The sequence below is a fragment of the Aulonocara sp. 'chitande type north' Nkhata Bay genome, linkage group LG19 (assembly GCF_057382095.1).
Source record: "Aulonocara sp. 'chitande type north' Nkhata Bay isolate Kocher_YH1m ecotype deep benthic linkage group LG19, A_spYH_male_GT1.1, whole genome shotgun sequence".
Taxonomy (NCBI): domain Eukaryota; kingdom Metazoa; phylum Chordata; class Actinopteri; order Cichliformes; family Cichlidae; genus Aulonocara; species Aulonocara sp. 'chitande type north' Nkhata Bay.
Window position 1 is genome coordinate 17998605 of NC_141362.1, and position 25256 is coordinate 18023860.

At 41.9% G+C, this 25256-nt stretch overlaps 1 protein-coding gene and 1 long non-coding RNA gene across 3 annotated transcripts; both read left to right on the forward strand.

The window, feature by feature from the left end:
• The first annotated feature begins 264 nt into the window (after window positions 1-264).
• Window positions 265-13893, forward strand: LOC147306776 (uncharacterized). The gene is made up of 3 exons (XR_015126508.1): window positions 265-4334; window positions 6615-6735; window positions 6817-13893. It is a non-coding gene; the product is annotated as an uncharacterized LOC147306776 (long non-coding RNA).
• Window positions 13894-17216: 3323 nt separating this feature from the next.
• On the forward strand, window positions 17217-24995 carry fosl2 (FOS like 2, AP-1 transcription factor subunit). 2 transcript variants are annotated; one of them, XM_086275878.1, is made up of 5 exons: window positions 17217-17325; window positions 17892-18011; window positions 20375-20629; window positions 20802-20909; window positions 22328-24995. In XM_086275878.1, the coding sequence occupies exons 3-5, from the start codon at window positions 20390-20392 to the stop codon at window positions 22868-22870; spliced, it is 891 nt and encodes a 296-aa protein (XP_086132004.1). In that variant the 5' UTR covers window positions 17217-17325; window positions 17892-18011; window positions 20375-20389; the 3' UTR covers window positions 22871-24995. The 2 variants fall into 2 exon arrangements, with proteins under 2 accessions (XP_086132004.1, XP_086132003.1); XM_086275877.1 differs by lacking the exon at window positions 17217-17325 and having other exon boundaries at window positions 17332-18011.
• Window positions 24996-25256: the final 261 nt, after the last annotated feature.

The following is a 25256-nucleotide window of genomic DNA, read 5'->3' on the forward strand; positions in this document are numbered from 1 at the left end:
GTGTGTAAGTCCAAATTCAGAGTGACATATGGGGAGTTTTCTCCCCCCCCCCCCCCAAAAAAAACAACAACTCTTCAGCATATTTGGAAGGAAATGGGGAGAGGGGAGGCGGGGTGGATTTCAGAGGCTATGCAGCATTTGCGAAGCAGCGTAGGGTTGTTGATGCGAGCCATGTTGAGGATGATGGAGCTGAGAGGCTTAACTAATTTTGGAAAGAGAGAGCAGGAGGAGGAGGAGAGCGGAGGGGGGGGGGGATTTGGGGCCTTTTGTTACAGCCTGTTTGATCTGGGAATTTGGGAAAAAAATGGCCCAGAGATGTCGTGAAAATGAGAGAATTACAGTTCGGGTCCCTCACTCTTCTTCTTCTCCTTCTCTTTTTTTTCTTTTTTTTTTAATCAAACTCGAGGAGCAGGGGAATTCTGATGCACTCCCGTGTCAAAGCAGCAGATACCCCCCTTCCCACCACCTTTTTTTTGGTTACAGATAATAACTGGATCTAGTTAAATCCTGATTGTTAATTGCTAATTACTCCTCGTGCATGAGGAGCCAGGAGAGCGTGGCTAAGCTGATCAAATGAGTCTTCGCTCTGGAGCTTGTAGGTTTTCCCGTTTTGTCTCGTCCCCGTGTTGTTGGGGCGTTTGGAAGGGCTTGTTTTCGATGGCTTTTGACAAGATAAAGACTGATTTTTTTTTCTTCCCAAGAAGGGTGGGAAGCACAGAGTGGGAGGTGTGCTGGAGAGAGGAGGGAGGCCTTATTTCCCCTTGGGTGTGATCACAAGCATTTGATTTAAAGCTTTCATGGGTTAACCAAAGCACATCCCGCAGGTGTTTTTTCTCTGGAAGGCAGCTCTCGTTACCCAGCGAGCTGTTTGGCTTCGGTTCAACGTGCATGATTGTCGTAAAAGATGAAACTCAATTTGCTTAAAAATACTCAAACTGGCACCCAGAGAGAGGATTTTTGTGGCTTAATGGAGTTTTTAAAGGTAGCGTTTGGCAGCAGCCTCTTATTTAAAAGCCTCAATCACTTCATTATCAGATTCCGAAAAAAGAAAGGTAAAGAAAGATGATTGAACCTCTTTGATGCCATCTAGGGTTAGGCTTCACTGCTGATGTTCTTGTGGACATCATCTGGCGGGTTATTTACACTCTTTATTTAGTCCTCTTGCTCTGCAGCTTTTCTCTTGCCCCTCACCCCCCAGATTCCTCCATCTCCCTCCTATCTTAAACCTCCCTTCCTCCAGCAGCTACCTGAGGAGCTGTCAGTCTGGATTGCCGCGCTGTCTGTTCATCCTGTCAGGCTGAGGGACGCGTCCTGATCAGCCGTGGACACTGATAGACCTGTCAGGTGAGATGACAGCCACGAGTGAAGACGCGTACAGACAGGTACATGTAATGTGACAACGCTCCTTCATCCCTCCTCCACCGCCACAACTACAGCCGCCACCCGCTCCCACTTCCCTTCACTTCCCCTCCCTCGGAAAAATAAATATCCATAAGTTGGAAGAGTGCACACGGGATGAGCATGTTTCTTGACGAGTTGGGGGAAAGTTTTCTTTTGAGCCTGAGCTGATGTGATGCAGCCACGTGATGAAGTTTGGTGTCATGTCAGCTGCAGTTTCTGCTTATGATTTGCATAAAATGTAAAAGATTTTTCTTCATCTTCTTAACATCTATTAATAAAGATAAATGATACCCCTGAACATAATGCACTTCTATAGCACTGAGACCTCAGAAATGCCACATTCGCTGTTTGGTTTAAACTTCACATGAGAGCCATTTGTTTGCAGCCTGTGTTTGACATCATTTTTAGCTCCAGTTACAAAGTCATATGGTTGACACATCGACAGTATTCAACCAGAGCTTTAAATTTTTAAAAAAGTGGAGATTTACAGCTCTCAAAACTACTGCAGGTTTCACCTATATAGCTCAAAAGACTGACATAGCTATGGTTATGGACATTTTGAAGCCTGGGTTATCAGATAGCCTGACCTTCCCATATTTGGAGACCTGTCAGCATCCATTTGGCAACCTTAGGTGGCTCCTCAAGGGTTGTTGAAGGTTGCTGACAGTTTGCAAAAGCCCCCTTAAAAAAGCCTAGAGACTGGTAAGAAGCTCCTGCTAGCCACCAGTTGCTAGGGAAAAGCCTGTATTGATCCATTGGTTGGTGAGTGGTTGCTCTTGGATAATCCTGCCTTCTGAAACACAATATGTCTAACACGTAATTCAGTATGACTCAAAATGAGTGACTGAACCTACAGAAAGCTATTTCCCCATAAAATGTGATAGAACAAGGACTCTTTCTGCAACCATGGTTATCGCCTTCTGGTGGTTATTAAAATGAGGCGCTTTAAAATTCAAAATTTTAGAGTCAGCCTTAAGTGGCTATTAGAGGAACTGCAGTTTTTTTTTTTTTTTTTTGGTAGATCTCCTTTGGCTTTTTTGTTTTTCACTTGGTTTCATCACATAAATTACCGTATTTCCCGGACTACAAAGCGCACCTGAATATTAGCCGCACAAGCTAAAATCAGGGGAAAATCCTGTTTTGTACATACATTAGCCGCACCTGACTAAAAGCCGCAGGTGTTTCAATATTGACTTATCATATGTAAGAGAATATGCACAAAGCGAATTGTCAGGAAAGAGATGGCTGTTTGGAGACACACCCCTTTTATTAATATTTTGAAAAACAAGTTATGGGTACATATTTGCACATGTGCTGTGCTTCATAAATGAGTAACAAATGTAGTACATAACAGTAACCTACAGCACACCAGAAAAATAGATTCGGACTACCTTTTAGGCTCAGGTGCAGTGACACGGCTTTAACAAGAAGAAAAGTCAGTCATTCACCACCATCTTCCTGCGCACTAAAACCACCAAAGTCCTCTTCTCCAGTGTCGGAAACGAACAGGCTCAGGATGGCTTCGTCATCCACTCTCAGCTTCTTTCCTTCGTTGTCACTTTCAAAACCAAAGATAATCCTCATTGTCATTGTCGGAGTCGAACACCCTCTGAAGGGCCGTGGCGGTGTCCTCCTCTTCATCATGCAGCAGTCCAGCCCTTCGAAATCCGTTGGTGATCGTGGATGTTTGCACACTTTTCCACGCTGTCAGAATCCACCGGTAGAGTTGAGCACAACTTGCTTTTCGCAAGTTTATCGCCGCTCATCATCCACGACTCCCGCTGAACGTGTAGCGCTACTTTGAAGTTTGTTTTTCGCGCTACTTGTACGGCACTATGTTGCCTGGCGGATGGACATGTGACCAACATACCACTCTTGAACCCCGATCCTTCCGCCAGGCAACGTAGTGCCGTACAACAGCGGAACAAACAAAACAAATCGTCTTACGATATCACAAAAATCATGAACAATCCATAGAAAAGCCGCACCTGACTAAAAGCCGCAGGGTTCAAAGCTTGTGCAAAAAGTAGCGGCGTATAGCCCGACAATTACGGTAGTTCTTACTGAAGAATTTATCACATAAAGGTCACTCCCACTAACTCCTGGGTATTACCACAGATTTCCTTAGAAGTAAAGCTAAATATTTCAGTGGTGGAGAAACATTGGGAAATTAATAGATGGATCAGACAGGGTGATCAGTTGGGATTGGTCATAACCAGTGTTGGTCAAGTTACTTGAAAAAAGTAATCAGTAACTAATTACTGATTACCCCCCCAAAAAAGTAATCCCGTTACTTTACTGATTACTTATTTTCAAAAGTAATTAATTACTTAGTTACTTAGTTACTTTTTAAAAACACGATTTACAACCTGAAGAGGTGATAAAGTGATAGATCTTTCAGCCCAATTCTACTTTTTCTACATAATCCATCATACAAAATGTAATCAAATGGAAAAGTCTCTTTTTTTAACTTGTTTTATCAGTTTTAATCTTTTAACTTTATGCATCAAGCAAAACATTTAATTATATGCAACATTCTCTGACTTGAATAAATTAGTTTAACATTTAAACCTATTTTCTACACATTACAGCACATAAAATAAAATATTTTTTGTGTTTTCACTCACTCTTTCAAACAGATGCAAGTAAAACACAGCAGAAAATAAATAAAGTCAAAGACTCAGCGGTCCTTTTGCTCTATTTTCACCTGTAAAGCAGGAGCAGGGTAGGCGGAGGGTTACCCTGGTGTAGGTGTGCTGCGGTCAGTTGAAGAATCCGCGCGAGTGTCTCTGTGAGTTTCCCATCACGTCGTAGCTACTCGGTGCTTGCTCGGAAGTTTAGGGGTTTTTTTCGCTGTAAAAAGAAGTTTTCTTCCCACGCACGATGGACGCTAATGTTTTTGTCACTTTTTATGGAATCAAACTCAAAGTAAGGTCAGTACTTCCACACTTTAAACGCTGCACGCTCATACTCTCTCCCGCACTCGATATATTATCCATTGTTGATCTGCACACAGCTGCTGTCACCAACGTCGCACTTGCTTACGTCACTGTCATGAGACATTCTCGCAAAAAAAATCACGGTTTTAGTAACGCAGTAACGCAGCGTTCCTACGGGAAAGTAACGGTAATCTAATTACCGATTTTGCAATAGTAATCCCTTACTTTACTCGTTACTTGAAAAAAGTAATCAGATTACAGTAACGCGTTACAAGTAACGCGTTACTGCCCATCTCTGGTCATAACTTTGTTAGCTGTTTCGACACACTTGCTCGGCCATCTGGTGCACAGTTGCTAGCTGAAAATGCTTAAATACCCTGTACACTGTGCTGTATGTTAACAGGATTTCTGGAATATGTTCCTCATGAGTGGCCAACCAAAGCTGTAATACTTTGTTGAAGATAGGGTTCAGATGCTTGTAAATACCAACATTTTATGCTTCCAGCTTGTTAAATGTACGACTTTTCTGCTTTTTTTAAATGTTGGTGTCTTTTTGAGCTCTTACAAGCTTACCTTGTAAGATGGTACAAAGACCCATAGGAACAATTCGTGCTTTCACTAAGAGCTGTAATATCACAAATGTCAACCATATTAAGAAAACAAGTTCCAGGCAAGAGACTTCTTTGAAAAACATCAAACAAGCAAGTCCACAGAGGACTCATTTTGAATGACCTGAGCTTCAACTGTTTCCTGACGGGGAAACATTTCACCAACATGTTTTTTGTTAGTGTTTTTTTAAGCTGTATTTGGTGGAATAGTTTGAAGTTGTGCTACAACCAACACCAGATCCAGATATTATCAGCCCTTTAAATGGCCATTATCAACTGTTATCAGTCACATGCACAAAGCCAGAAGGCCCATTCTTCTACCTTCTTTAAGGCTTAGTAGCCTGTTACGATCATTGTGATAGATGTAGGTCACATGTAAAGGTTGTGTAAAATCTGCATTAAGCTACTGTATTTGACATATCTTTTGCCAAATACACTCTTTATTTTAACCTAAACCATGATCTTTTTGTAACTCTTTTATAACTAGTAATTGCATTTGGTGCCTAGAACTAAAGCAAAACACAGTAACACCAAAAAAAGTCAGGTCAAAGGAAAAAACTCAAATTTGTGAGACACAGTTGGATTGGGTGGATTAAGCCTCTACCACCCCTTCAGCTTCTAAATGGGCATTTTTGTTGCTATTTGAACATTCCCACTTCCAAAAAGACCTGTAGAAAAAAATGGTTTATCAAGTTAATGTTACTTAAATGGCTTCCATAAGAGAAAATCGCTTTACCGGGCAATAAAAAAACATTTTTATTGACACATGAAATAGACACATTTTAGGAAGTAAATGCCTAAAATACAACAAATACACTTTTCCTAGTGTTTTGGATCTGCAAACTTATTATATTACTTAGCCAAAACTGGAGCCAACAAGAAGTTGTTGTGAGTCTCCATCGTGTATGTTCTCCACAGGATTGATAATGATGTAGCTGCACATGCCCAGTAGGCCTAAAATGGTATGTGAAACGTTTAGGTACTTCATGGAGAGAATAAATGCATCAGCTTCTTGTGAGCTAAACATCACTGATTTTATATGCGTCCTTACATAAATCTTAACAAATTACACATTTATTAAGTTTTAATGTTGCAACCCAACTTAGTAAATGTCTGGTCTGACACAACCCAGGAGCTTTAAAAGGATTTACACACAATCCAGTGCTGAGAAAGGTAGCTTTCAATTGTGAGTCACTTGGTTTTAGACTTGTTAGCACCAGTTTTGAGCACTTTACATTTTCTAACATGACTGTTGAGTAAAGTTTAGTGAAATTACCAAAACCTAACTAATGCACTGGGGCCAGGTTGTATATTTGCAGGACAGGGATTTTCGGGGTGGGGTTGGAGGGGCCTAACAGAAAATCTTTGCTCAAGGAGTGCATAACAGATGAATCCAGCCATGGCAGAAAAAAAGGAGGTGGCGGGGGAATCATAAGTGAAGAACAAGGTGCCAAGAAAATCATATTCTGAAGTATTATGGGTAAAAGAATAAGAAATAGTGCCGTTACAGCAAATGTGATCAGAGCAAAACATGAGGGAAGGAAGATGTGGGGGTGGCAGTAGTGGTCGTGGGAGGAAGGGGGCGGGGGGGGGGGGGGATGCCAAGTGAGACAAAACCCCCTTGGCAGCCTAATTAAATTTTCCACTTTTCCACACTCACATTAAGCTTTCATCGAGCCGGAAGGAATGGACGCACCGGAGGAGTCGACCCCAGGAAGATCACCCGCCACCACCGCCTCCCCTCCCTCTTGCAGTTCCACATTTCCGTTTGACCAATCACAAACAAGGTGTGTAAGTACCAACTGAGGATATTATTCGTTTCATTAAGAACACATTAAAACCTAAAGAGCTCCTTTTTCTTTCCCCAGTGGGTTTTTCTTGACTGACATGTGTCTCCATGTATCACGATCAGTCCACGTTTCATCCATCCTTACCATCCGTCCTTGATTTGGGAACCAAATCAACGTGATATCGAGGTATAAATAGACCTCCACCTCAGGCATATTTTGCCTGTCCTTTTAAACTGTTTTTGTGTGACAATTTACAACTTTAAATGACACGCAAAGTAGCTTCAGTTAGGGAAAGGGTCAAGTCAGGATTAGGATGTTGTTCATGGAGGTCTGAAATAGCAAGTTTGATGAAACGCAGGATGTTTTTTACTTATGCCATTTCTTGATACCTGATAATATGGCAGGAAATTTAAAGGGTCTTTCCAGGAATTTTGTTCAAATGAAGTAGCACAGAGATGTTTGAAAAGGCAGATGTGATTTAATCAGAAACAGTTCTTGAGATCTTCTTTGGATGTTGGCTCCCTGTAAGAAAGATCCTATATTGCTTCAATAATGTTGTGGTTTGGGGGCTGGGGAGGCCAATCCATGACTGTTGGTGTTGAATTGTGCATTTTTCAGGGCATGGCTGGATTTTTTTCCTATTTCTTAAACACATGATTTTCAGAGAGTGTTCAGTTAGGTTTTTAGTCCTGCTACTTCTTCTTTTGTCCTCCACTTGTCCAGTTTCCTCAAAATTTTTAATAGCACAATGCACACTATGCTGATATAAACCAAGTTTCCAGCTAATAGCTATTTGGAAATCACCTTGTTGGTGCAACAATACTATTTTGTGTCTGTCAAAGTATGTTATCATTGACATTTTACATTTTAAAATAAAGAAACATTAACAAATTGTCTTTTTATGACAGTCTGCTAGGAATAAAGTGCCTAAAATTTTAATTTTAATTGGCTCATTGTTTGGTTATGTGTAATCACAACCCTGATTGGGTTATGCACCTGTTTTATACCCGAATGATGTGTTGTTCAGTGTTAAGTGACTTAAAACAGAAGCAAAAATCATTCCTTTAAAAATGGTCAGGTAAAAGCAGCTGGTGTCCAAAAAATAATTTGAAAGACTTTCAGAAAGCCTAGAGAACTTCTGCTTAAGACCCCTTTAAAACAAATGCAGAAACTCTAGTTCCTTGGAAGCTAAGTATAAAGAAAATTCCTTTTGTTCTGTATGAAAACAAAATGGTTAAAACTGTGTTCAAGGTTGTTGCTTTGCCATCAGTGTGTTCAGCTCAAAACTGTAATTAAAACATCAAATTTACTCTATGACACGTAGTAAGATATCAAAGAAGCAGCAGCGGGAGAGCTCTAAAAGCGGATCACTGATGCTGTATATCTCTTCATCTTATTCCACAAAAGATTTTCCTTTGAGGACCTGGATTCACGGAGCCACAACAATGAGGATTATTCTGCGGTGAAGATACGCCTCAGAGTGCAGTAATAGCGAGCGAGTTACTGGTACACACAGCGATGAAAACAAAGCAGTCTTTATGTTTACACAGAGAAATGCAAAATTGCCTCTAAAGACACGCCAGCAATGATCTTCCCTTAAGCTGTGACAAGACATGCAGTTCTGCTCAACTGAAATCCCCCGTTTTTTTGTTCCAGAGAGGTGAATCTGCTGCTTTTACAGTAACTGATTCAACCTCATTTTTACCGCCTCCTGGGAAAATTGTTCTAGTGGACAGGAAGTGATGTGTTAGTGTTTCCAGACTTCCAGAAGAAACAGAGAGTTAGCTAAAACAGATCAAAAGCCCTGAAACTCAAACATCAGCAAGTGAAAATCCAAAGGTAAAATGATGTCACCGTCCCGCCCACACTTGTTGTTTAACAGGAGATTTCTGGGAAGTCTAGTGAAGACAATAATGCAGCATTTTAAACTTAAAGACTGAGACATTTATGTTCAACGGGAGCAGAAGGTAGTGTGATGCTCAGTCAACTGAGGTCAAGCAGCAGCAAAAGTACAATTCAACCAAAACCCATTAACATTCCAGGCTGCGCGGACCTCAGACTAGCATCCTCATAAATTACACTGATAACCTTGTTGACGGAGGGAGATAAACTCGCCCATTGTGAGAAGCGCCCACAAATGCCATTTCATTGGACTGTTTTGGGCTCAGGACGAGGAAAACAACTCGCAGGAGGAACAAAACAACACGTAAAACTTGTTTTTCTCAGGCGCCCAGCATTTTTCCTTTCCTCTCTTTCTAGAACTGGGCGAGATGAGGTGGGGAGGTGAGGGGCGGACTGTTGTTTTCTTCCACTGAGAATAAGCAGTCCAGTAAAAGTGGAAGGAATGGCGGGGTCGTGTTTATTTGCGAAATCGCAGGTGGCTGTGTTGACCTGCTCTGAAGTCCCCCGACCACTCGTGTTCTTTTCTCCTCTCGGACGCCGTTATTTGTTCACTTCTTCCACCACATGCTCCAACATTTCCCCTTCTCTCTCTGTCTCTCACTCTGTTTGTGCCTGGGCAGCGTTCCATTCTTCTTTGTGTCGAAGTGCAGCGTGCCTGTGACGCACTTCCTTCCATTGTATCAGGAACTGATACCTTAATGCTCGTGAAGCAAGTGTGCGTTCGGGCATGTATCTGTGAAGGCACGGGTGATTACGGGTGTCTTGTCGTGGCTCTTTGCCTGCGGTCACTCCATTAAATGGGGCTGTTGGGTAAATTACAGAATAAAGCCTCTTGCTGGTCTGCAATTTCCTGCAACAAAATGTATGTTAGATTTCCCACAGTGACATGAAAACAAGTGGTGGCTGAAGTCGGGTTAGATGATGTCATTTGGTTTGTTTCTCTACCACAGCAGCAAACAAGCATGAAGGCTCTCGCTCTTTTTTCAGTCAGAGTTGAAGCACATGACTGTTATGGAAAAGGTTTGCTGTTTGGTTTGTTCTCTGGAAGTTATGACAGAAATGGCAAATGCTGAAATGCATTTGTTTACTGTAAAGAGAGACAGTCAGCTTCCAGCAGAAGTGATAATGTAAGATAATGCATACACTTCTCATGTCCATCCTCTCATCTAAATCTCGGCAGAAGATCAGATAAACTATAATTTATCTGTTTCAGACACATAAATCCTCACACATAATATATAAATATCATAAATAACATAAATATCTCAAAACTTCAGCTCCCATGAGGTAGTGGCCCAAGGATTTGTGCTTTAATTTTCAGAATAACCCTTTAAGATATCATAATGAGTATTTTCTCAGAACTTTTCACAATCTTGTTTATAACAAGTGCTGTTTCCGCTTAAACAGATTCCTTGTTATATTTTGATATGTCGCATTTCAATCCAGTAAGTGGGGCTGTTCTCTTCGTTTGAGTTGACAAACAGTCATGGAAAAGGATTTGTTTGCCTTCTGGAAGTTATGACAGAAATTCAAATGGTTCACATGCATTTGTTTACTGTAAAGAGAGAGAGTCAGCTCCACATCCAGCAGCGGTGATGTGTAGGCAGGTTTCAGGTTGCAGCACTGTAACCACACTTCAGCCCTGCAGGAAGCGCTTCTCCCACCTGGCACCTTTTCTTTTAACTACTGATATTTATAGAAGAAGAGCCTCTTAACATAATCAATACTCTTCGAGACTGCACATTTCACATCAAGCTTAACAATTACCATAAAAAAAGAATTCAGACGTTCCCTCTGTCTTCATCTGTATAAGCCATCACTTAGAGGGAACCAATTACTTCTCATTTTCAGGTGCATATTTTATTCTTGGGCTTCACTACATTTGCTTTACATGACTCATATATATATGTGTGTGTGTGTGTGTGTGTGTGTGTGTGTGTGTGTGTGCGTGTGTGTGTGTGTGTGTGTGTACATATATGATGAGAGCAAAAAACGGGTAGATGAACAAATATAAACACAGTTTCAGCTGATTGGCCAGTTTATAAAAGCTGAGGAGGGGTAGCAGTTAATATCGCCAAATTAGTAGAATTAGCATGGAAGTAGAATTAACATGGGATTTATTTTTGCATCTCTTTGCTTACTATTGTAATATTGTAATATCCAGGGTGCACACCACATCTCGCTCTATGGTAGTTGGGATAGGCACTAACCACGCCCCCCATCGACCCTGTCAAGGATCAGCGAAAAAGAATGGACAGATGATTGGTCACTGTAATAATAGATACTCACCACTTTATTAGGTACACCTTGGTAGTAGAGGGTTGATTCAACAAGGTGGTGGAAACATTCCTCTGAGATTTTGATTCAAATTGACATTATAGCATCACACAGTCAATGCATCAACATCACATTACTTCCAAGATGTGAATATCCTGTTCCACGTCATCCCAAACACGCTTTACTGGATTTAGATCTCGTCACTTTTACATTTTAAACCATTAATACTCAGACTTTGAAACTTAAACCAAGCTCAGTTGGCACTACGGGCTCCAAACTTTGCCGAGGAAATGTTTTCATGTTCCAAATTCTGGTGCTACCGTCTGAATGTTGCAGTAGAAATAGACAACAGGAAACATTTTTCCAATTTGTTGTTGTCCAGTTTTGATAAGCCTGTGTAAATTGTAGCTGAGAGGTGTGGTCTTCTGCTGCAGTAGCCAATCTGCTGCAAGGTTCAAAGTGTTGTACATTCAAAGATGCTCTTCTGCATACCTTGGTTGTAACAAATGGTTATTCTAGTTACTGTTACCTTATAGCTAGTAATCTAGCTAGCTATATTCCCTGGGAACAGGGAAACATAGCTAGCTAGCCCAATTCTGTCCACGGGAGAAAAAAAATCCAATAGCAAACAAATGTAAAGCTAACTAATTAACAATGATATCTTTCTTGATTTGTCAAGAAAAAAACATGGCTTCTTTTGCTGTTTCTCCTTATTTTTCTTAGCTATGATGTAGTGCTGTCAGGGTTTATCTGGTTAAAATGATGTTAACGCCATAACTGCGTTAATGCAGAAAATCTCCGTTAGCAAGTTAAGGCGGCTCGCCCCATGTGATTGGTGATCACGGCGCTAATGCATTGACGCCGTGCAGCCCTCACACGGGGCAATCTACTACTATAATAATTAAAGTTACTCAGTAATTTAAGTAAATGACAGTCTTTTTAGTTCCCATTGCACCACAACTTTACCTCCTATAATCCTAATTATAATTTAAACCATACTTCACCTACTCTAATTTTAACCCTTATAGCAACCTAAGGTCCTAGTCTTCTTTTAAAGACAATTTCTTTATTACTTTTCCTTCTTTTTGTATTGCAGGTGTTTTGTGTTACATTTTTAATGCAGAGGTTGAAAATTAGCATATCGTGTACCAAACGTTTAGTTCCATGTGTAAATGAACTACTGTCGACCATATTTGCATGTAAGCCAAAAGTGATATCAATCTTCTCATTTAACACTTAGCAAGAAAGCAAGGTTCTTTCCCAAAATGTGAAAGCTTTCATTCGAGATAAAATCAATGTGTTTTAAATACCAAGTGATAGTGAAAGGATTTTTAAACTAAATTTAGATTTTGCTACAGAAAACTGTTTCTGTTAATGGCTTTAGAGTTGATTTGGGAAGCTAAATTTAATAATAATATTTAAAAGGGTTCAAATTTATTGTGAACACAATCTCTCATATTTAACTCAATATATCAACTTCCTAAAACACTGGATGTCACTTTTCTCCTAGTTCATAATGAAGGGTTTGCTGCTTTATTTTGATATCAGAACTGATAAAACCACATCCTCAGATTCTGAGTAAAGCTCCAATCTTGTGTAAAATGAGTAGCTCTTTTTGAGATTCTCTGTGCAGTGTTTTGAGCCATGTCTGTCCAATGCAGTCCTTCAAAGTCAGTCTCAGGTGTTCCTGAATGATTGTCATAAGTGTTTAATTAATTGTTTTGCTAAATGGGATCTGGCATTAAGGCTGAAACTACACCAAAGCAGGCCAGTTGTCTGAGTGGATTAGAATTCAGTCCATATGGACGTAGTCAGGGTGAAGATGTTGTTGAGCAGCTGCTGAGCTTTTTGCATACCTGAATGATGTGACCGGCCTTATTGGAGAGTATGCGGCCAATGAATTCATCTTCTTCTCTCTGCAATCCCACACTCCGGAGGTCAAGAACGTTCAAATTATCCCTCTGCGCTGCTGTGTTTGACTGCTTTACATGAGTCACCACAGCAACCAGTAAATGAAATCACTGAAGGATGCTTGCTTCAATTCACAGGAGCTGTCTGCCCGTCTGGCATCCAGCCTTTTTAAAGCCGTGTTCCTGCACACTGGGCTTCCTGATGAAACCGCTGATTAGATTTCCATTCAAAACCTCCAACTTGCACAAAACACTGTGACAAAGGAAGCACATGTTTGCCACAGCATTGTCAGTGCATGCGCAAGGAGGGTATCAGCTCCCTGCTAGATTTTGCTCGGCTAACTCAAAAATGCAGTGAACTCGGTGTTGCTGTTGTTGCGTAATCAAACAGCACGTGAAGTGTGTTAACAGACCACTAGCACAGTCCCACTGTCGGTCACTCTGATTGTTCTTTAACCCACTCTGTGTGCTCACAGTCAGCACTTTGTAACCTACGTGTGTCCTACTGGCTGCACCTGAGCTGTGAGATTAGCCACACTGATCATGTTGAGCTATTATCCAGGTTAAGGTATTACAACATGACAACATGACAGGCGACTGACGGCAAAGGAAAAGGAAAACAAAGTGATGCAAGGGCAAAAAAGAAAAAGTGAAGGAAATATGTAGTGAATTCTGAACAGTCTCCTCCTCTCTGGCACACTGAGCTGTTTTCCAGAGAATTATGTAGCAATGAAGTGACTCAGTGTGACTGTAAATGCACTTTTCAGGAGGTTTGTATGTCATTTAACCTTCAAGTCATCCAGTTGTATATTTTTACATGTCCTGTTATGAATTTATGAAGTGGAGAAATGTTTCTTACCATAAATTTGTCATTTTACAAACAGCAGGACGTTTGTGTATATGTATATCTATATATCTATTTCTATACATATCTATCCATCCATCCATCCGCCCGCCCGCCCACGTGTGTGTATATAGATATATATACATATACACATACACACACATGTCCTGCTGTTTGTAAAATAACAAATTTATGGTAAGAAATATTTCTCCACTTCATAAATTTTATACACACACACACACACACACACACACTAATGCAGTTTATCTTTCAAGCTCAGGTCCTCCAGCAGAGAGAGGCCTGGGAGCTTGAGGGTCCTGTGCAGTATCGTTGCTCTTCCTAGGACTGTGCTGTTCCTAGTGAGTGGGGGTACCACAATCCAGGATGAGACAACAAACATCCACGAGTACATCAGAAAGATGGCGGCGTGCTCAGTGAATACCTCGGGCAGCAGAAACCCAAGAAAGGGAGCAAGACAAGAAACCATCATGGAAGGACAAGCCCCTGCATGAGACCCTTGTTCTTGGGATATATATATATTTTTGTGACTAAAATATATTCATGTATGATGTATTACTATATATAAAGCCTATAGACCAAGCTTTCAGCAGTATTCAAGTCATTAAAATAATCTCTAGCTGTACTATAAAAATATACACAATAATGATATGCACATTATGATACTGTATGCATACTATTCCTATTTTAAAAAACTCAACAATAAATCAAATAAATAAAAAACAATATTTAAACTGTGGTACAGCCACTTATCATGCAATACATTTCTATGAGGGGGACTGCAAATGAGCCGGAAAATTATACCAAATGAAATGTTTTTTACACCCATTCTCTGTATTTATTTATAATCAGATGTTCTAACTTCTGGTTCTACGTGACCCCCAAAAAATGTTTCCTCTTCTTGGATATCTTGGAAATGTCCCTGGGTGTGGGAAATTGGAGAATCAAAGCATTCAGTATTTGTCATGGTTGAAGAACAACTAGAAACTGACTCCAGGGTGTATCTTATTTAGGGTAATAAATTGTTTGTGGCACTGACACCAGGAACACTCAAACAGCAGTACAATGAAAATCACACAGCAAACTTGTTGCAAAGATTTCTATACAGAACAAAACTGCAAAATGTTTTACAACGTAAAAAACACCACTTTATTTTAGAGCTGAAAGTACAGCATTGTAATTTAACAACGATTATTTTACAGCACACTTAAAGAAAAAAAAGTACTCTACTGGATCATTGACAGCAATGACCAAAATTAAATGGACGTCTTGTCATGGATTTGTTATTATTCCTACGATCATGCTTGCGAAACACTTCCAGTAATCTTGGGGATTCTGATGTTATGATGACTGCAATATAATCCATAACGTGCCCTATATCTAACATCTTGTTGCGCAAAATAATGTGGTTGGGAAAAAGGAGTCAAAAGTAGCTTTAAAGTACTCATAATGTGCTACACAACAGAAAAAGTGCAAATCAAAAAAAACAACCCAACATCAAAGGACTGTGATCCTGCAAACGGAAAACGCTGTGTGACTGATGTCTATGATGCATGATTAGATGATCATTTCCTACTATAGGCCATGTTAGGTGGTTTCATGAAATGGGTTTTGTTGTTAAGTTATAATAACTATCTACGTTAGCGCTTATTAATATATTCTGTATGTATCCCCCCGAACCTGAATTGACTGCCCTTTGTTTACAATCTCCTCATTCGGATTTATGCGGCGGTACCTGAAGGCAGCATTAGGCATCAACTCTCCTGCGTCACGAGCACCTGAAGCACGTCTGCCGCGGCCAGGTAAGCCTCTTGCGCACGGACGTTCAGTGGACATTCAGCGGACGTCAGGCTGAATGAGATGTTCTGTATAACAAATTCCTTCTGATGTGTGATGGATAGATAAGATGATCTCAGTGCGCACATTGAACATACACCCTCTTGTGTCACCTGACCCCTGACCTTGAGCTCCTTGAAGCTGCAGTTTTTCGGAAGTCGGAGAGTTTGCGATTTAACTCCAAGAAACTGAAGACAAACTGGAGCAGCAGCGTCTGGCTGACTGACTGTTGCGTGTGTCATGATCCTCAAAGATCAAACTTGGACCCATATAAAGGTTGTCACAGTGCCACATCGTGCTTCTCCCAAATTGACGCCCATGGGTGCGTCTCAAATGATATTACGGCATTAATTATGGGATGGCAGATTAGATTACCCACCCTTTAGCTATTTAGCAGAAAACGCGTCGCTTAGCAACACCGCTGCGTTCAAAAGATTAACCATTAATTAGTATCATTCAGATACAGAATTACTCAACATCTTCGGGAAACTAAAACGCACGACAGGCAGGGCGTCACAGATCAGTGCGCAGGTCAAAAGGTAACGGGGCGAAAATGAATGACACCCAGTAACTCTGGAAAGGGTGACATATAGGAGAGCTGCAGTACCTGTATGTGTAACTGACGTATTCACGTTATGAGCAAGCGAACAAAGTGAGGCAACGGGCGGCTGACTGGTCACCCCAGAAACCCCCCGCAGATTATTTTTCCCTCAGCGCAACTTCCCCCGGTTCAAACTTTCTGATGGGAGCGAGGCTTTCTGGCAAAGACGCGCGCGGCACCAGCAGTTATGGTGATGCAGATTAAAATAGGAACCGTGGCAGATGGGATTAGACTTAATGCGCCATTTTATATCGTGTAACGTGTCACATTCTGGGCGCTGCGCCCTTGTTTATGAGGTGCGTCCGAATTACAATTAGCCCACATTTCACCGAGATTCCTTTGAAGCCGCCGTGCTGCACTAACCGGCGGGCCACATTAATCTGACCGTCCGTGTTGTGTGCCACCTCTCTCCAAATTAGGCACAATACGGCGGCGCCAAAGCGCACAAAGGTTTAATTGTGCAGAAACGCCGCGTGTCCAATCGCCGAGTGTGTATATGAGCAGCAAATGAAAGCTGGTGGACATGAAATAGTTACACCCACCATGACACCCCCCTCCTCTCTGTCTTTATTTGATTTATCGAATTTTCAGGCTGTGCACAGCTACAGATATGGATTTCATTTTGAAGCTGAGAAACTTTTAATAAATGCTTTTACTGCGCAGCACTCGCTCCCGGTGTGTGCGGGTGCACGCGTATCCGTGCAGAGTCGCTTTAGTTCTAAGTTTCTAAGCTTTAATGTGTTGGTTTTTCATCACTGCCGGGTGGCCGAACCTGGACCGGCGAGCTGTGAGCTCCGAGTCCGGACCACAGCGCGCGAGGGGAGGGAATCCCTCCAGTGTCTGACGCTTCCTTTACCAAGGAAACCCACACGCGCTCGCTGACGCAACTGCCCATTTTAGGAAACATGCGTCAATGGACCCAAGCAAGTCAGACAAATAGTGAACTCCGCGGCAGCACTGACGTCCGTAACAAAAAATAAACCCCTCCACACATGTTCTGGACCACTTTTACCGAATCCCAGCTTTTCGGTTTTCTCCCTGCTGTCCGCAGAGCGCAGGATGGTGCTAACGGATCTTTTCTTTTTCACTGCCTTTTGCAGAGACAACCCCTCCCTGCTGAAGTCGCAACGCCCCATGCGTGACGTAGGCTCTTTCGTTGGTGTTGAAAAGCCGTTGCAGTTCTTCATAGTGCCATTGAAGTGAGTCATCTCTAGGAAGTGTGGTAAAAAGGAAAAGAAAAAAAAAAGTTCGAAGTGTTCCGTGAGCAGCAAAGAGAGCTCAGAGGAGTGTAGCTGGCAAGGCGACGGAAAATATTGAGAAGAGTAGAGAGGCAATAGGCTTTAAAGCGAATGTTAATCTGTGTGAGTCACTCTAACTACATGTTTGATTGTCGCTGCTGGATCTGACTGCTGAAGGTGTGCTGCTGACTTTAAGCTGAAGTTTGCGCACCTGAGAGGATCTTTTGCAGCGTAGTGTAGGTCTACCTGCGGCTCCAGGAAAAAAACAACAAGAAATAGACTCTACAAGCAGGGATAATACACAAGAAAAAAACGATTTGTATTATCAGTAAAATGTTTTAGGTCAGTTTACAGGAGCAAAATTGCACTTTTGTTTTTTTCTCCTGCTTTGGAAATTAACGACTTCTCGAATCAGAGGATTTTTTTTTTCCTGTTGGTGCCTTTTTTGCATCGGGGATTTAAAAAAAAAGGCTCTCAGAGCTCAAACAGTGCACTGAAATCTTCCTCTTTCCTGGATCATGTACCAGGACTACTCCGGGAACTACGACACCTCGTCCCGCGGCAGCAGCACCTCTCCGGCCCAGCCAGAGTCCTTCACAAGCGGCAGCAGCACGATCGGAAGTCCGATCTCTACCTCAAGCTACCAGGTAACAGAAGGAAAGGACTGGCTGCAGATTAATCTATTAATGAATGCATTCTGGATAACATGAAAGTGTCAGTTCGTTCTTGTGCAAAGTCCGATTTTTAGAAAATTATTCCATCGTGTTGCTACTTCCAGCCATTAACTGAATTTAAACAGGAATTTTCCGGGTCGCCTGGAGACACAAATCCGAATGAACCCAGTAACACGGTTCGAATCAGTGACTCAACAGGGGCAGTAGTCAATCTGTTGCATAAGTGCAGTCTAATAATATTACAATGATTTTGCTTTTATAATATTTAGACACTGATTATTTTGTCTAATGTTACATTTCTCCATTAGTGCGCACCGCAGCTGGCGACAATGCGCGAGTTTGCGTAAATTTATGGTACAATTGTCTTATGCCAACAATTTACAAAAAAAAAAAAAGACACATACGTGGTTTGTGCCCTGTTGCAGGAAAATTTGGCACACTGGAATAAATCCGAGTCTGTGATTTACAGATGTTAATTTCGCCTTTCTTTCTGCCAAATTCCCTGTGCGTTTGTAAAACGAACATTTCTGGGTTCTTTGCGAATTGTCTCACAGAGACGAATGCGTGTAAAGCAAATGCACACCTGAGCTTTTTACACTTTTCATGCTGTGGTAATGATAAACTAGCTAGAGATGAAGCTCATAGTGGATGCAACAGGCATTTCGTGTTGGGCTGTGAGGTGTTTCAATATTCCATATGTATTGCTGCAGAATTTATCTAAGTTCCGTTTAAGTGACCACATGTTATTATTCCACATGGAATCAGAGTCTAATTCGATCAGGCGGGTCTCGGGCTGCACATGGCACGTTTTCTCCAGCTGGAAACGCGCTCTGACTGGGAGCGCAGGGCAATCAAAAGCCCGTTCTTCCTCGTTGTGTTCACGGTAGTAATTGTAGAGATGCATCTAAAACACCAAAATCTCATAAGGGTACGTTTTTACATAGTCTGAGTGAGACTTTAGATACAGTAGAGGTGTGACAGTGTAATGCCGTGAAGACGCGGTATCTCAAAAATATGAGGATATAAATCCGGGAACAGGCATGTTGTTTACCCCCACACCCTCTGCCGTGCAATTCTGTGGAAAAGCCTCCTCGGGCTCACGCAACATTACGGTAAAAGACTTTTGGACAGCGTGTATCATTGCTCTGGTTCCCTGTAATCACACGCTGGCTGCCTGTTTCCCATTACAGGGTTGGAACATTAACTCTTCGCTAGTTTATGGAGACATATGTAAACGACCCCCTCCCCCCGCGTGTTTTTGTAAGACCAGTATCATTTTAATCGGACTTGTTTGGCTCTAATGTCATGATTCCACTGAATGTCCTTTGTAGGCAGTTATTCATTTCCTGGTTTATATGTATTGTAAATTCCAGTGCTCTTATTCTGAAGCTAATCTGGCCCAAAAATTCCACTCGCATAATTCTGGATAATATGCCTGGCTTGTTACAGCTGTCTGCTTCCCCCCTTACTGGAACTGACCGCGTTTCACATGTGCTCGACAAATGCAATACACAATGACTCACCAGATAAACAAAGTTGCAAGAGACTGCCGGGATATCCGACGGAAAGTCGGGAATAACGGGGATGTGGGGACGTGCGTAATTTACGCACACGGGCTGGCAGTCCTCCTTTTTGATACCAGAAACAATGATCTAACATCACTTCTCGTGTTGACAATGTTTGTACAAGACCTTGATGCACAAATGTATATAGGCACGATATGTAAAATGTTTGTCTGTATGACAGTCTGAACAAAAATCTACCATTCTGGAACACATTATATCTTGAGATGTTCTCACAAAGCAGTGACTGCATGTTTTGTTTTTGTTTTTTTTTCCACTATTCCCCCCTGATTGCATGTTTCTTTAAAAAAAAAAAAAATCTTCTGTGAAATAAATTTAATAAAGTTTATTCCATTAAAAATATAATTTTACATTTCCCATCTGCCCCGTCAAATCAAAAGTGAACTTAAGAAGACGTGAAATGGCTCTCTAGTGCACTGTTATGTCTCATTGTAGTAAAAATGAGATGCAGTGGACACCTTGGGCTTTCCCACATGAATCACTGCATGTGTCACTGTTTCACTCCAGGGGTTACATACAGTGTTTCGCCTATGTGGACTGAATCACCACTATAAGCTTGAAATGTGGAAAAATGTGTGACTCTGATGACGGTGGGTGGTGGTGCGTGCATCTCTGTGATGGTACTCTAAGCACAGCAGAGATGCTTCTGGAATAGATCAGAAGCAGCACATTAGGAAATAAATCTATCCTCTTCTGGAGACTTTTATCTTCATCATGCATCCTTTTTCACCATCTTTTCCCTTCTCTTTCCAGAAGTACAGGGTTGACATGCCCGGCTCCAACAGTGCCTTTATTCCCACAATCAATGCAATCACGACAAGCCAAGACCTGCAGTGGATGGTGCAGCCCACTGTCATCACCTCTATGTCCAACCCTTACTCCCGCTCCCACCCATATGGCCATCACCTGACCAATGGTCCCAGTCTGCTTGCGCACAACCCACTGGCTCGGCCTGGGGTCATCCGCTCTATCGGGGACACCAGGAGAGGACGCAAGAGGGATGAACAGGTAACGAGCCAAAGCTAACCACTGTAAAAAACAAACAAACAAAAAAAATCTCTTTGATTGCTTTTCTGCTCACACAGAGCTCCTATTTATGCTCTTCGCTTCGTATTGATTGTGTGTGTGTCTGTCAAATACCTCATTCTACCTTTCATGCTCTTTCTTTTCTCGCCCTTAGCTGACCCCAGAGGAAGAGGAGAAGAGGAGGGTGAGGCGTGAGAGGAATAAGTTAGCAGCGGCAAAGTGCCGTAACCGTCGGCGGGAGCTCACCGAGATGCTGCAAGGGGTGAGTAGAAGACCTGCGCCAGGAGATCACCATCAAAATGTTCTTGTTTTTGTCTTCATAGAAAAATACCACAAATCTAAGTGCTGCAACATCTTGTGGTGAGAACCATTAGCCAGTAAAGCCCCATGCTTCCTGTTTTGTTTTGTTTTTTCTGTAAACTTTTTCATCTTTAATATTTTGTAGAAAAACAAAAAGGAAACAGAAACATATTTGCATACACAGAGAACACGGTGCACTTGTTTAGAGGCCTGGCAGGACTCCAGATTCTTGATGAGTGATTGAAGTCCACACCTAAATTTACAACCTCACATTACTGGTTTGACTCTCGCTGCGTCTCTGAGTGCAAGGTCTGAGTGAAGAGATGACAGGCAATGAAAAGCTTTTTGTCTCGGCCAGCTGTAGACAGAGGTAGGGCTGTCTCACAGTGCTGCCTGGCAGACAGTAACGGCATCTAAATGGACTAATTACCCAAATTACAGTGAGGTTGAGCTTGTCAGGCCTTAAAAAAAAGAACCCAGGAATGGAATTTGCTGCAGGCAGCTGTCTCCATGAATGCAGGACATTTTGTAAAAGGGGCAAATTGCTTGTCTCACAATTCCACATAGGGGTATACAGCATGCGCGCGCACACACACACACAGTCATACAGTCACAGCCAATGCTTCAAGGAAAAACAAAAATTAAACTGCATTATTCATACACCTGCTTTAAAAAATAGAAACCTAGGAGTGTTGCTTTTCAGTGACATTAAGTTGGAGTGTTTGAACTCTCTGAATAACTGATACTATCACTTTAAGAGTCTCGCTGTGCGCCTCCTCTCTTGGCTCTTCGCGTACCACTTCCTCATACCTTTGCCCATGAGTCAAAGTTCTCAGACAGCATGTCCGCTTATCTTTATGTCTCATGTCTCACAGCCGATGAAAGCCTTTATGGTGTGGATTTGTGTCTTTTGTGTCTCACGTTAATGACACACTGTTTGATGCGGATCTCATTTCTCTGAGACACAAACAAGGCACAGTCATTATGTGGCGCTCAAATTCAAGCAGAAGGCTTCGAGATTACATGTTGTTAGTCCAAATGGTTCATGACAAATTTCTGGGTTTAATAAAATTGTGGCGCTTGGGAAAACTGAAGCAAACAGACAGTGCCCTCTTTTGGCTTCTCAGAGAACCACACGTACAGTCTGGAAACTTCATATTACATACTTCACAAGTGCTGAAGATGATTTTTATCACCTCATGTTCATTAGTAAGATGTTGCATCATGTTTTTATTAAGTTTAAACAAATCGTCTACCACTCTTTGGTGGCTTGGTGATAACAGGGATGAAGTTCCTATGTATTTATTGTCTCTGTATTTCCACTGTCCAATTAAGGCAAAATGCAAGTGGTAGTTCTAAACTTTACTTCATATTCAACAGGAAACCGAGAAGCTGGAGGAGGAGAAGGCAGACCTGCAGAAAGAGATCGAGACCCTGCAGAAGGAGAAAGACAAGCTGGAGTTCATGCTTGTTGCCCACAATCCCGTGTGCAAGCTGCCCATCGACGAGCGCCACCAGCCATCCGGGCAGCAGTGTAATCCGCTCCCACTCACCATGCGCACCAACATGGGCACACGGGCTCAGATGAATCAAGTGGTGGTGAAGCAGGAGCCCGAGGACAGGGACGAAAATATGGGCAAGCTTCAGCGCTCAATCATCAAGCCCATTTGTCTGGGAAGCAGCAGCATCGGTGGCGGGATGTACAGCCCAGATGGAGACAGCCTGAACACTCCAGTGGTGGCAGCATCTACTCCGGCTGCCACACCAAATGCTCCAAACCTCATATTCACCTACCCCAACATGGTGGAGCCCGAAAGCCCCTCGCCCTCTTCTGAATCCTGCTCCAAGGCCCACCGGCGCAGCAGCAGCAGCGGCGACCAGTCCTCAGACTCCCTCAACTCACCGACCCTCCTGGCCCTCTGAGCGAGGGCTCGTCTCGGCGCGGCTGAGAAACAAACACTGTGGCTGAAAGCAAACACAAGGATCGACTGCGCGCCCTCGTCCCCACCCTCCCTCCGGTGTCTTTAAAGACGCAAGAGCACACTGAAAAGTCCAGACCAAGCTGACCATGTGAGCCGTTTCCCCCCTTTAGAGGGAGACCCACAAGGGCTACGCTGCGTGTTTCTTCTCGTTCTGCTTCAGTGTAAAAAAAATTTTTTTTTATTCGTCAAAGTGTGTGCACCGACTCTGAAAAGCATCATCCCTTCACCATTTCAACTCCAGAGTGTCAACGTTTACTGGGCAGACAATTCTGAAGAAAGACATGCCTGCATTTGGCAGCCGTTGGTTGATGTGATTACAGCAAGAGAGCGCGTTCTTAATATATATATATATATATTTTTGAAAATGTTCAAAAAGCCATGTGTCCGACACTTGCACTCTGCCAAGACGAATCAATAAATAAATCACTAAACGAGGTCAGCTTTCTACTGGAAGGGGAGAAAGAGACAATGAGCAAAGACTTCCTCTCATCTCTTTTCCCACTTCGATTTGTCCTTTCAGAACTCGATTCAGGAAAAGAGTGTGTGCACATTCCTGATGTTCTTTCCATCTCTTTAATTGTATTTATGGCCTGTGCTGATTAAATTTTACAGTGTTTTGTTAAGACATTGTCCTCTCCTTTAATCTGCCTGTAGAAAAGCAAAGCGGTCGTCCGCAGGGTGACCCGAGCACTCCTCAGTGTTGCAAAGGATACGAGCCAACTTTCAATCAACGACTAGTTCCTACTCTCTACTTTCTATTTTGCCATAGTGGCTTGACTTTACAGTAGTATTGGTGTGCTTTTCCTCAGTGATTCTGTACCTGAACTTTACAACCTGTTTTTGACAAAGTGTATGTGATTTACATTGATGTCAGGGATATCTCTCATGTGTAGTAGAACCCAGTTGTGAAGAGCGTTGCAGGACTGCTGGCTGCTGATTGGTCTAGCCAAAGTGTTGTAGAGGTGGTACTTTACTAAACTCCGTCGCTTCAAGAGAGGTTCGTCTTTTCGGTCGAAGAGTTTGAACGAAACCCTCCTCGGCTTCTTTGTGCCGTTCATCCTCTAAACAAAGCGCTTACCTTTTTCCAACTCTGGTCAGGTTTCAGAAAAGCCGGGGGGGAAAAAAAAAAAAGATTTTTATGACGCGTGTAATCTTGTAATTCGTCCGTCTTTGTCTGAAAAGGAGGGATTTTGCTTAAATTTGAAAAAGCCACTGTGGTCTAGACTGTCGCCAGCTGCCAATGATGTCAACCCTGTTTATACTGTGTTTGTAAATCTGTCACTTTTAGTAAAGAAATGATGTTTAAATTCAACTCAGATGTGGTGATTTATGGGTGCATGAATACAACATCGAGGTACTCGGTTAGAAACGTAGTGGCTTAAAACGAGGGCCAGATGTGGTTCACTTTACGAGAATAAGGAAGGGATACGAAGACTCTCTCAACAGCTGGCCTGACATGAAAGAGTGGACACCTATGACACTTCTTTGTCTTTATTTTTATGTGTGTAACTTAAAGGGTTGAGGGTTTAATGCACTGAGAAGGACACAACAGCGATATCTGAGACTTTTTTCTTTTATTTTTTTCGTTTACTTCAGACATTCCTAATGACTATCAACGTCAGGGGTAAAAGGAAGGTGCCATCGCAAACCTTTTTGCTATGAGAAGAATAAGGGATATGGTTGGGAGAGTTTTGTTGCGCTGGTTGCAGAAAACAGACTTTTCAATTCAATACAAGCTGCTGCTACTTGTTTGGAAAGGCTCGGTAATGGTTGATTTACTGTGGCTGGTTGTTATCCTGCATGAGAAGGTGGAATGATAACCAAAAACATCACCATGTCTGTATGTTGAAATATTCTGGAGCCCCTCGACACACATAGGAAAGCCATTGACTGTAGATCTTCTACTGTACATGTCATCTACTGTCTCTGTCCTCTGTTTTACTATTACTTCTTTTCCAAATGCTTTAACTGTTTAAAATGATTCAAAATTAATAAAAAACAGCAATATGTATAGCAGTGTTTGTTAATTTAAAAGAATGATGATAATAAAAAAATAATAATTTTCACCTTGAGTTTTTGTCCTTTATTGTTTTGGGTTTTTAAAAAATGCATTTCAGACAATTAATATTACTGCATTAATTCTGTTTGAACTAAACCAAAATATTTTTTTTACATTTATACTTGGATGAAGTGAAAAGCAACACAAAAGGAATTCAAGAGCATCGTAAATATAAATGGGTATTAAATTTTCGGTGAAGGTGTTATGTTCAGAATTGTTCACAGAATATATTTTAAGAATATATTTGAGTCATATATAAAGAAGACAA

Bases quoted from the DNA above. Each gene is read 5' to 3' on its own strand.
- fosl2 (XM_086275877.1), top strand. From the start codon at position 17,883: ATGTACCAGGACTACTCCGGGAACTACGACACCTCGTCCCGCGGCAGC. The intron at 18,012-20,374 runs GTAACAGAAGGA...TTCTCTTTCCAG, and splicing joins TCTCTACCTCAAGCTACCAG to AAGTACAGGGTTGACATGCC. The intron at 20,910-22,327 runs GTGAGTAGAAGA...CATATTCAACAG, and splicing joins TCACCGAGATGCTGCAAGGG to GAAACCGAGAAGCTGGAGGA.